Genomic DNA, 13086 nt, shown 5'->3' with positions numbered 1-13086 from the left:
TGCACTATTATCAGTTTTATTGTGTTGCACTGTTGGAGGAGCCTGTGACCTAAGAATTTCATTGTCATAACTACACTATCTATAGCTATGTACAAATGACAATAAAAGCCTTGAACCTTGAAATCTGAAAAAAAGGATTATGAATTGCTGGAGACTTCAAATTACAACAAAAAACCTGCATTTCTGCCCCAGTCTAGACGTCTCGTGTCTAGTTGTAGCTGCAACCTCGGGGGTGCTTGCTTGTAACACCGGCGCCTCCCACCCGGACGGGTGCTCGCCTCTGATTGGTGGACGGAGCTCCGCGCTAGTTGCCTTCTGGTGAGGAGAGAGAGAGGAACCGGTGGGAGTGTGTGCTAATTGGTGTAAAATGGCGCTGTCTCAAGGAACAAAGAAAAAAGTTTGCTATTACTATGACGGTAAATATATCTATTTAAACATCAGTTTTGTTGTATTATTGAAGTTTCCGTGAAAGTGCGTAAAACATGTTTGAACGCATGGTTTAAAAAGATGTGAGGCACGACAATGCTAACTAGCCGGTGCTAGCAGGCTATCGTTAGCTTCAGGCTATCATTAGCTTTGATTAAACAGCCTGATTTAGCTACTTGCTATGCTATGCTAGCTTCGAAATGACCCGGTGTTTATCTCTATTACGAATTCTCTAATACCCACAACAATTTTCTTACTTAATTTAAAACTTGAATTGGAGTCTGACATCTGCATGTGAGAAAACTTGGTCATATTGGGACGAGAAAAGTCGTTAATTTACCCGGTGCTTATGACACAAATTTTTTCCCAAATTGCTACCAACTTCCGAGAAGTGAGGACCGATGTTCAGTTTGGTTATTTAGCGATCGTTGTTCTAGTAAATAAGGGCTATTATGTTGAATTGCATTTCACTATTTTGTTATGCACAAGTAGCCTACTCTTAACAACGTGCAAGTCTACACACTGTATGTTGGAAGTAGAAGTGTGATGGTTTATGTTATGTTAAACACTTGTTTTAATGTTGGTTGTTGTACATTTTTACTTGTGTCTAAAGATAAATACAAATTAAAGAATAATTCATGCTGAGCAGCTGATCCTTGAATACGATCTCACATGCTGAGAAACCTATATTTTAAGTAGCATATAGTCACAGTTCAGCAAGTTGATCAATTAAACTAGATTTTATTTTAGTGATGGATTCAATAAAGGACTGGTTCATCCTGTTTTATACAATTGTGAACAATTAAGTATGTACGATTGCAGTTAAAAGGGCACGTTTTTTAATGTAGTTTGTCATGAAGATAACATTTTCTGTATGCTTTCTTCTTTCCAAGGGGATGTGGGGAACTACTACTACGGGCAGGGCCATCCCATGAAACCCCACAGGATCCGCATGACACACAACCTGCTGCTCAACTATGGACTGTACAGGAAGATGGAGATCTATGTGAGTTATACCACTCCACACAAATCCACCAAACTCACAACCATACATTTGATCTTTCGTTCAGAGAATATTAAACCATCATTTTTTAAGTTGTGTGGATACGATGGTGTTAGGGAATTTTGTAGCACTTTGTTTTATAACTATTGCGGGAGTAATGATACACATATTGATCATTAACCATTCAGTTAGTGTGAATCTTATAAGCGTGAAACATACTTTTCAAAAGTAGGATTTTCACCAAGACCAGATTGGAAGTTGGTTCTGACTCTGAAATGTGTAATTATTACTGATGTTTTTTACTCTGAAGTGGGTATTTTCAATGCTTGGTTTGCAATCAAATATTGACGTTTGTTTACTTAAAGACAGTTTAGATGTAAGTAGATAGATGGATAGATAGATGTACTTTCTTGTTACAGCATCAGCAATTTATTAGGCAATAATACAAATACACAGTAATATATTTACAACACAATACATATCCAAACTCGATACATAGAGACCTGCTCATCAAAGACTGTACATATAACATGTCAAAATCCAATCCAATGACGACTGATGATCATGTTCCTGTGTGTTTCCAGAGGCCACACAAAGCCAGTGGCGAGGAGATGACCAAATACCACAGTGACGACTACATTAAGTTCCTGAGGTCCATCCGGCCAGACAACATGTCTGAGTACAGCAAGCAGATGCAGAGATGTGAGAGTTTGTTATTTCATCCATTGGACACTGAAGCGCTCCTTCTGTCCACATGTGATAATCTATTCGTCTTTTTTTTTCTCGCAGTCAATGTCGGAGAGGACTGTCCGGTGTTCGATGGCCTGTTTGAGTTCTGCCAGCTCTCGGCGGGTGGATCTGTCGGTACGTTTTCCAACCATAACTCCCACAATCCCCCTGGAGCACCAGCCTCATACAGGAGGCACATTAATGACGGTGCAAGGAGTAAACCTGACGTTAATCAAGTTTTGTTAATCCTGCCCTTAAACGTGGTTTTGGAAAGTCCTCTTAAATTAGGATTATTCATTTATTGACTATAATTTCTTGGACTGAGGTTACAGGTATATTATAACCACCTGTGTTAGTCGTCACTGGGAGTATAGCCCTGTCTAACATGATTTAAACTGTTAATATCTATCTAGGATTGATAAATGTAAGATCATGCTGGGTTTTATTAACACTTTATATATTTTAACATGACATTATCCTCTGGTGTATTTATGTTTTTGTTAAGATTTGCTGTTTGCACTTTGTTAAGATTAGTGCTATATGAACAAAGTGTATGTATCATTCTGTCCTCTAGCTGGAGCGTTGAAGCTGAACAAGCAGCAGACGGACATCGCCATCAACTGGGCGGGAGGTCTCCATCACGCCAAGAAGTCTGAGGCGTCTGGTTTCTGCTACGTCAACGACATCGTGCTGGCCATCCTCGAGCTGCTCAAGTAAGCTGCTGCTTTAATTACACTTTAAATCAAATCAAGTTTATTTATAAAGCACATTTAAAAGTGATTTTTGGTCGAGCCAAAGTGCTGTACATGTAATAAAAACACATTACTACAATCACAATAAAAGACAATAAATTACAACAGATATATAAATAAAAACACAGGGAAAAGTCAGTAGTCGTGCTCCGCTCTGACTAGAAAGCCAGAGAGAAGAAGTGTGTTTTTAGTTTTGATTTAAAACCCCCTAGGGTCTGGGCCGACCTCACATGGAGGGGCAGAGTGTTCCAGAGCCTAGGGCCAGCTGCTGAGAAGGCTCGGTGCCCTCTGGTTTTGAGCCTGGTCTTGGGCACTACCAGCAGCAGCTGGTCAGCAGACCTTAAAGCTCTGGCTGGGGTGTAGCACTGGAGGAGTTCAGCTATATAGGCCGGAGCCAGCCCATTTAGGGCTTTAAAAACAAATAAAAGGAGTTTAAAATCAATTCTGAACCGAACTGGAAGCCAGTGCAGTGAGGCCAGAATAGGGGTGATGTGGTCACGCTTTTTGTGACCAGTCAGCAAACGTGCAGCTGCGTTCTGGACTAGCTGCAGGCGTTTGATTGAGGCCTGGTCCATACCCACATACAGAGCGTTGCAATAGTCCAGTCTCGAGGTAACAAAGGCGTTAATAACCCTTTCTAAGTCATTAAAAGATAAATACGACTTGGTTTTGGCCAATAGTCTTATTTAAAAAAAGCAGGGTTGCAGTCGAATAGTCCATTTAGCTTAGGAACCTTCCTAACGGAGTGAAATGACCCGGAAGTCCCTCAGTGGCAGCCATGATAAGTGCCGTTCGAATTCTCTAAATTAAAAGGAAAGGAGGTTTCAAACTTCCTTTATAACCTCCTTTAGCCTAGGAACCACTGGACCTCCCTAACCGAAAGGAGAGGAGAACATGCTGCCCCACAATGCCTTGCGGCCGCGGCATTTGCCGTCACACAACAGTCGGCCGTTCACGGAAACAACCGATTATGAACGAGAAATGATATCATGAAAGTTACGGTGCTTATTAAGCATTTTAAAACGTATGTGGTAAGTTGCCAAAGTGCTTTGTTTTGAACGTTCATCAGTATTATAATCAAAAAGAGAAATATGAACGTTAGTTTTTACTGAAATGATCAAATAAAGTCAACATTTCACAGTCTTTACTGAGCTGTGTGGGGTTTGTTCAACTTTTAAAAGATGTTTGAATGGTGATATACACAGTGATAGATGTTAAGGACTAACGTTTATAATAAATACATTTGTATTGATTTTAAGATCTTTTCATACAATCATACGTATTGGGATCATTTGTATTAATGTGGACCGGAGGGAGAGGGTGACGAGCATAAGTTTCACTTTCCTTTTTTATTTCAATTCCATCTTTGGTCATGAAGAATATGTTTCTCTGTTGTCCCCGTTCATAAAGCATAACAGCATCAGAGCACGGTGCAGAGTCTCTAGATGAGTTTACAGTAGTCCCTTGTTCTTATTAAACATCCATGTTGTAGTCCGCTGTATAGAAAACTGTAGTTTCCATAGTTTCCCCACAGCAGCAGGCGCACATTTATGACCTCTGCTGGCGCATCATAAATACATCGGATAGTGGAAGTGCAGTCGGATTCTCTAAAGTGCCGCAGTCTCTTCTCCTAAGTCCTTTTGAATTCTCCTATCCACTATCCCTTAACCCCGTGACCTTTCACTCAGAGGTCAAGGACTAGACGATAGGGTTAGAACTTAGGAGCTGTTTTTTTGGAGTATTCGAACGCAACCCAGGATTTGACTACGGTGCTGACCTGCTTGTCGAATTTAAAAGTGCTAGTGAAGGTCACTAATCCACATATCCTGGCTTTCTTCACATCTGATATGACAATACGTGACTTTTTAGGCTTACTCCCAATTAATCAATATCTATACAACTGGTGGTCAAGTTTTTACCTGAGCTTTTGGCCTGTTTGATTGCATTGGCATTTTTTGGTTTTAAAAAGTGTTCTGCTGACATTGCCAAATTAAGTTTTTAGACCACTTTCAAAGGTTGTTTGGAAGAGTGGATATTAAAATCGGGAAAACTAAGATATCCATTGTAATGCATGGTTTAAAAAAAATAAGCAGACTCAACGTTTGTGGAATAACTTTCTAGACAAAATGAACCTTAAGGCATCATCCTCTTGAACCAGCTGCCTGTCATCTACCCTGATATATATATATATTGGATTTGAATGCCTCTTAGGGTGTGTTTAACTCAATGGTCTTCTTCCCCAGGTACCACCAGAGGGTGTTGTATATAGACATCGACATCCATCACGGCGATGGGGTGGAGGAGGCCTTCTACACCACAGACAGGGTCATGACTGTCTCTTTCCACAAGTATGGAGAGTACTTCCCCGGCACTGGAGACCTGAGGGTGAGTTCTCTTGTTCTAGTCATACTTTTAAGATCACCATGTTATTGTTGTTGCACTGTTGGAGGAGCCTGTGACCTCAGATGTTCATTGTCATAACTATACTGTAGCTAAAGCCTTGAAGTGAATCTGTGGATCTTTTCACAAAGTAATGAAATGATATCTCCACAGGACATCGGAGCTGGAAAGGGAAAGTATTACGCCGTAAACTACCCGCTCAGAGACGGTATTGACGACGAGTCGTATGAAGCCATCTTCAGACCTGTAAGTGGTTTTATTCAGATGCTACATTAGCAATCACTCCTTCTCTCAGGGTTCTTACGGTCATTAAAAACCTGGAAAAGTCATGGAAATTCAAAATGCTAATTCCAGGCCATGGAAAAAAAATATTTTTCCCAAAGTTTTGGAAAAGTCATGGAAATTTAACTAAAGTTCAAATATAATTTATATTTTATCTAATCGCCAAAATAGTAATACTATAATGATAATAAATACTGTATCGTATAGTAATGAAACGTAAAATGGCATTTAACTGACGAGGTGTTTTGCTGGTGAGAGATTTGAGTTGCTTTAGCGTGTAGAAGCTAGTAAGCCTATTTGATATGTTTTAGACATGTTTCATATGCAGACCTTATTTTCCTGTTCCATGTTAAAATAAACCATTTTCAGTGGAACCGCTGAGAAAGAGTCATTTATTTGGTCATGGAAAATTAGGTAAAGGTCATGGAGAAGTCATTGAACTTCATTGATGAAAAAGTGTATGAACCCTGTTCTGTGTGTGTGTGTGTGTGTGTGTGTGTGTGTGTGTGTGTGTGTGTGTGTGTGTGTGTGTGTGTGTGTGTGTGTGTGTGTGTGTGTGTGTGTGTGTGTGTGTGTGTGTGTGTGTGTGTGTGTGTGTGTGTGTGTGTGTGTGTGTGTGTGTGTGTGTGTGTGTGTGTGTGTGTGTGTGTGTGTGTGTGTGTGTGTGTGTGTGTGTGTGTGTGTGTGTGTGTGTGTGTGTGTGTGTGTGTGTGTGTGTGTGTGTGTGTGTGTGTGTGTGTGTGTGTGTGTGTTAGATCATGGCTAAAGTGATGGAGATGTACCAGCCGAGTGCTGTTGTTCTGCAGTGTGGAGCGGACTCTCTCTCTGGAGACAGGCTGGGCTGCTTCAACCTCACCATCAAAGGTATCATTAAGAGCTGCACATTAATCCACATGTTATCAAAATCACAATATGGACGAGTGAATTATCCAAATTGCAGGAAGCACAATATAAAAATATCACTCACCATCAAAGGTATTATTTTGCTGCAGAGAAGTCCTGACCTATAAGCGGTATTCTACAGACTAAAAATGTTTGTTTGGTACAGATCCTTATTTTATTATATTTTTCAACAAATGTGTGAATAACATTTGACAAATTGATATTCCCTCTAATAAAGCAAATCATATCACTATCGCAATATCAGTACAAATAATCAGAATTAGTGATTTATTTCCACAACCTCAGTATGGACAGTTATCTCTTCCAGGAAATTACTCATAAATAAATAATAAATGAAAGTTATTTATAAAGCCCCTTTCATGCTTGACGCAGCCCAAAGTGCTTTACAGAGTATACATGAGAGTAACACATGCGTCACTTCGGGGCAAAAAGGACGGCTCCGCCCACTTTTGGGGAAACAAAGCTGTCATCTGAACGGCGGTCAATACAAATTCTGAAGTTTTTGCCAATCCGATCAGACATTTAAGAAAACCGTGGATTTTAGGATCTTCAAAGAGCCCGATTACGATGACCAGACATTACATTACATCATTTGAAATCGACGATCGTGCTCGATATATGGTTAAACATAGCAGTAGGCGATCGATGTCCACAGATGAGAGTAACACCTACGTCACTTTACGGCCCCGCCCACTTTTGGGGGAAACAACGCTGTCATTTGAATGGCGATGAAGCCTGAAGCCACAGAGCTCTTCTTTGTCCTTTCTTCTTAGAGGAAGTTCAGAAACACTGAACTCTGGATTTGTTTTAATGTTTGAGGAGCAATAAACGACACAGCAGCTTGTTGGCGTGATACAACTATTATTTTCCACCTCGCTCATGAGAGTAACAGCCGGCGAAAATTACAGCCTCGCCGACTGATTTTAATTTAACCATATATCGATGATTTCAAATGATTTAATGTAATGTTTGCCTGACTGGCCATCGTAACCGGGCTCGTTGAAGATCCACAAATCCACGGTTTTCTTAAATTTCTGATCGGATTGGCAAAAACCTCAGAATTTGTATTGATCGCCATTCAAATGACAGCTCTGTTTTCCCCCCAAAGTGGGCGGGGCCGTAATTTGCCGGTCAGCTGCGTCAGAGGGCGAAGGAGGACAGGCAGGGCACATTATTCCCCAACAGTAACCACGCAGTGTCGGCGTGTTTTCCTCCTGGAACCACTCCGCCCGTTGTGGTCCTTGATGGATCAATAATCACTCTTCAGTTTTTTTTGTTTTTCTCCAAACTGCTGGAAAGTCCTCGTGAAGCCGGCCGGCAGTGTTTTACGTCACTAGCTAAGCATATTTTCAGCCTGCTTGGAACCTCGACTGAGGTGGTTCTAAAAAAGTACCAGATAGCCGGTACTACCCCTAGTGGACAAGCACAAAAGAGCGAGCCTAGGCGCGGTCAAACCCTGTAGTGGAAATGTGGCTTTAGAGTCCTTGCAGGTTGATGAAATGAGACAGTCACTTAAATATGATGTCATAAGCATTTCATACATTATATAATGATAATTGATTGTGTGTGTTTTCTTCCAGGCCACGCCAAATGTGTGGAGTACATCAAGAGTTTCAACCTCCCCCTGCTGATGCTGGGGGGGGGGGGCTACACCATCCGTAACGTGGCGCGCTGCTGGACGTTCGAGACGGCCACCGCCCTCGACTGCTCCATCCCCAACGAGCTGCCCTACAACGACTACTTTGAGTACTTCGGGCCGGACTTCAAGCTGCACATCAGCCCGTCCAACATGACCAACCAGAACACCACGGAGTACCTGGAGAAGATCAAGCAGCGGCTGTTTGAGAACCTGCGCATGCTGCCCCACGCCCCCGGGGTCCAGATGCAGGCGATCCCCGAGGACGCCCCTCACCCAGACAGCGGGGACGAGGAGGAGGGGGAGGACCCCGAGAAACGCGTCTCCAGTAAGAGACTTCTTCAGGCGTAGAGTTTACAAACAATCTAATGCAAAGCGAACCCTGATCACTTAGGTTACAGATTTCACCTGTTTTTCCAAAAAAAAGCTATAAGCCAAATTCTTTAATGGTCAATGTAAATGAGAGCGTTCTGTTGCTCTGAGGATGGCTCAAGCGTATAACACCTTTACTGTACAAGAGGCACTTTTCCCAGGAATAGTTCCGATAGTTCGATGGATTTTGCGTTCACACCAAAAAGATCTGGAACTAGAACTTTTTTTTGTGAACCTTTTCCCCCCTTTTCATCCCTGCTCTCTAGCAGGGATGAAAAGGGGGGAAAAGGTTCACATTTCTGATTGGCTGGGCGAATTGCAAACCACACTCCGTAAAACTCGGAAAGGTTTTGTGAAGCCGCCATTTTATTTGCTGGCATTAGCATTATTAGCATTAGCATTAGCCCAGCGCACAAACGCGGAGAGACTAACTTATGGCAACACAAAATAAAACATGGGAGCGGTGGAGATGAGGAGGTGTCGGCGTTCTGGAGATTTACTCTGAAGGCTTCAGTAGAAGCTGCTGGGAGTCCCAGCAGCTTCTACTGAAGCCTTCCCCAACTCCGGGGACTTCCGGCCGGGGACTCCGGGTGGCAGTATACTCCGTGAAGTTGTTTGCGGCCTGCCAGTAAACCCAAAGCAGAAGAAGAAGAAGTGACGTCAGCGGCTTCATTTGCGTAATCTTCCCTCAGGGACTTATTCCGGTGTGAACGCGATCTGCTCTTAGTTCAGGAACTAAGTACAGCAAAGTGTGAAAGCGCCTAATGTCTGGAGTAACATGTGGACAGGGTCATTTCCTCATGTTGGTTTGCACGAGGCTTAGAATATTTTATTCTAAAGCGAGATTAAAGGGAATTGTCTCAGACATAGATGTAATCAGAAACAGGTTTATCACCAGCTCTCTGACACGTACGGGGAATTTGACTTGATGTCGTGGTGCATACATCAAGGTAAAGACAGATAGAGAACTATTTTAAGAACACTAAAATAATAACATTAACAAAATATAGTTAAAATAAAGCAGTATTTACATTGAAATGGAATAAAGTATAAAATATGTGCAGTAAATTATCAACGTTGTGTGCATTAATGTTTTATATATTACCATATTCTATTCAATATGCTATTAGATAACTTTGTGTTGTATTTTCTCCTTATAGCATTGAAGCAGCTTGAGATGACGTTGTTTTGAAAGTGTGCTATATGAATGAAATGTATTATTATTATTATATGAATGAAATGCATAGAGTCTGCGTTGTGGCTAAGTGTAAGACACGCAATATTGACCTCAAAGAATTCTAATGAAGTGTCTCTGTGTTTCAGTCCGGGCCCACGACAAGAGGATCGCCTGCGAGGAGGAGTTCTCCGACTCTGAGGACGAGGCGGAGGGGCCGGGGGGGGGGCCGCAGGAACGCAGCCAATCACAAGAAGGTGAAGCGAGTGAAGAAGGAGGAGGAGAAGGACGCAGAGGAGAAGAAAGGTAAGACCCAAGTCCTCAAAACCCACCTGTTCAACACGAGCCCCCAGGAAGTGCGCCGGACTCTGAGGAAAATACTAGTTGTGGCCAAACGGCGGTACTACACTTCCGTGTCAGTCGCTGTGCCCGGAAACACTTTTTCCCATGGACTAACATGGGGAAAGAGACGTCTGTAAATAACTTTTTTTAAACTAAATAAACTACCCAGTATGAACACTTGTATAGCCCTTATTAAAAACATTCGGTCCTCAAGTTGAAAAATGTGCTAATAACGTTATTCTGAGAGTTATTTCCCTCTGCATTATGAACGCGCATCTAACCCACGGGACCGCGCCGCCCGGCACGTTCATGTGACGTGTTCAGTACTACATGAGTTTTACCTTAACCCATGGACGCACAATAAGAACGGATTATATGATTATAGGAATACTTTCGTGACGTTTCGCTCTCTCAAAAGTTGGGCCATTTTATCATCATGAGCCAATGAGCAGCTCTCATAGGAATGAACGAAGGCCCGCCTCCCACGCTGTATCCACTTCTTATTATACATCCATGGTTCAAAACGGCATTCAACCTCTGACACCCCCCCCCCCTCTCTTTTCTGTTTGTTTTATTCTCTGTCAAAGTGTCTTTGAGTTTTAGGAAAGCACCATCTAAGTGTCGTGTTATTATTATATTATGAATATGTTATGTATTACTCGTCCACAAGCTGTTGGATGGTTCTAGATAAAACATACTGTGTTCATGACACGTGTTTTCTGCCTCTTAGAAGTGAAAGAGGAGGAGAAGGAGGAAGAGAAGATGGACACCTCGGGGTAAGAGAGTTACCAGTAAAATCTACGTACAGATAGGTCACTCATTTTGAAATATTAAACTTAGTTTTCTTTTCTAACATTTTTAATTGTTCATCCTCATGTAGAATGCTATTATGAAACACATTTGGTTGTTTATAGCATAAAGAACATCTGATTTAATGTGAGGTAGGGAAATAATCATTTGAGTAGAAGTATGTGTATATAAATATGTAATTTACAACAGCTGTAAGATGCTTGAAAATGCACCTTGAAAATGCTTGAAAAGTGCTTGAATTTGACTTTGGAAAAGGTGTAAGAACCCTGAACATGATATAAGTTCTATTTGTACAGTAGGAATAGTCATCAATGTGCATCCTGTGAAACCCTCATGATCAGAACCAGTGTAGGAGTTACCTAGACTGAAGTGTGTGTGTGTGTGTGTGTGTGTGTGTGTGTGTGTGTGTGTGTGTGTGTGTGTGTGTGATAGTTTGTCTCTTAAACTCTTCAATTTGTTGCATTTCAGACCAAAAGAAGAAGTGAAGACAACTTGAAGTCTGAGGAGAAGTGTTTGGTGGAAACCCATTCCTCTGTCCTCCCGCTGCAGCGACCCCTTTTTATATTCCTGTTTAACTGAGTTCTGACCTGCTTTACACTGTATCACTCACAATTGTTTCCAAGCTCAGCTGAGTGGGCATTGCACAACAAAACTATTTAAGCAGGGTGTAAGCCCCACCCACCTGGAGCGTAGCATAGTGTAAAACAAACGCCACAATTCCTCCCTTTTCCCCGCTGTTGTGTGAAACCAGGGCTGCTTCAACGTATTCCTGTTCCTATCATGGTGTTGCAGATTTAAACTGTGGGCTGGTTCAAACACCTGCAGAGATGTAATGATTCCTACATGCAAAAAAAGGCTTTTCAGTTATTTTTAAATACCCATTTTTGATGCTGTTAGAATAACCAGCATTTAGTCCACCTTTCTCAATGGATGCATGTTTAAAATGAGCCTGCCTTTTAGCATGTCCACGCCGCTCTCTTTGTCCCGACAGGCCCAATCTCTGCTTAGTAACTTATTTGAAATCATAAGAAAAAGTGATCCCATCTACCTATGAATATCTGCTCATGTGTTCTGTCTCCCTGTGTTGAAGTGAGAGTGGTTGTGAAGCTGGCCACAGGATTAGTTTGCAAGCGAACGACTCGTTTTAGATATTTTGTACCATCAGACATGAGGAGGGGGGGGGCTGAGTTTTATCCTTGTGAAATGTGCATTATCATCACTTTGTAATAAAAATAATAAGAAACTGATCAATTGTTCTTGTTCTGGTTAATATACACACCCTTATAAGACCAAATCATTTACAATTTAGTTTTTTGTTTCAGATACTTTCATGTCCATGTTTTTATGAAATGTTTACATACTATGATTTTTCAACATACTTTACTTTTTCTCAGCATAATATACTTAAGACCTTCTTTAAATATGTCCCTTAAAGGTGGGGTAGGTAATTCACTTCAGAAACACTTGTTATATTCCATGGAATGCTCTTAACATCCTGATAGCAATGAATATCTGAAGTGCTTTGACAAAAAATAAATAAATATCATCAGTGGAAGCCGTAATACTGTAAAAAGCACGACCAATCATCTGAGCCGGCCTGGCTAAAGTAACTGGATGGCCTACCTGCCTGTCAGCCTTCCATCTGTGCACAAACTTATCTCGTGCCCTCATTGGTCATGTGCGCGTTCGTGTGTGTTGGAGGGGCTCTGTAAGGAAGTCTGAAGGAAGGGGCAGATTTTTTTTCTGTCTGCGTACTTTCAAATTCTAGCGCACTCGAGCCGGTTTCTCCAAACGTACCTACCCTACCTTTAAGCTCTGGGAATAAAGACCTTAAACTACTTTTCAGGACACCAGCAGATAACAGCTGAGAGGGAAAGAAAGTGAAGTTTTAAACCGCTTAAGTAGAGTTTACGAGGTCTAGTTATAACTGAACTTATTAACATTAGGTTGATAACTAATGACCGCAGACCAAAGAGGTTATGATGCATACAAAATATTTGTATATATTTCCATAACATTCTGAGTTTTTTCAGACACACTAAAATATGACTTAAAAATATATATTTTTGACATGTTATATACACTATGACCTTTCCTGCCACATACTATACTTATTACTTGCCTGATACTTTAAATAATGTATACTAGTTCAGACGTAAATACTAAGGTATGTCGGTAACGAGTAATAGTATAGGGTAATTCAAAAAAGTAAGTACTTGATCCCAATTCGGTAAATGTTTGCATCCAAGCTATATAT

At 41.3% G+C, this 13086-nt stretch overlaps 1 protein-coding gene across 1 annotated transcript; it reads left to right on the top strand.

Moving 5' to 3' along the window:
• The first annotated feature begins 221 nt into the window (after positions 1 to 221).
• Positions 222 to 12076, top strand: LOC117482883 (probable histone deacetylase 1-B). The gene is given in 13 exon segments (XM_034131120.1): positions 222 to 416; positions 1320 to 1432; positions 2014 to 2131; positions 2219 to 2293; positions 2733 to 2871; positions 5154 to 5295; positions 5464 to 5556; positions 6348 to 6456; positions 8076 to 8459; positions 9827 to 9900; positions 9902 to 9983; positions 10750 to 10795; positions 11298 to 12076. Coding segments are annotated over 13 exon segments (1452 nt in total). The 5' UTR covers positions 222 to 367; the 3' UTR covers positions 11326 to 12076.
• The last annotated feature ends 1010 nt before the right edge of the window (positions 12077 to 13086 follow it).

This window comes from Trematomus bernacchii, unplaced genomic scaffold (assembly GCF_902827165.1).
Source record: "Trematomus bernacchii unplaced genomic scaffold, fTreBer1.1, whole genome shotgun sequence".
In the NCBI taxonomy this organism is placed as follows: domain Eukaryota; kingdom Metazoa; phylum Chordata; class Actinopteri; order Perciformes; family Nototheniidae; genus Trematomus; species Trematomus bernacchii.
The sequence above is the reverse complement of the archived record's forward strand: the minus strand, read 5'-3'. Positions and strand labels throughout refer to the sequence as shown.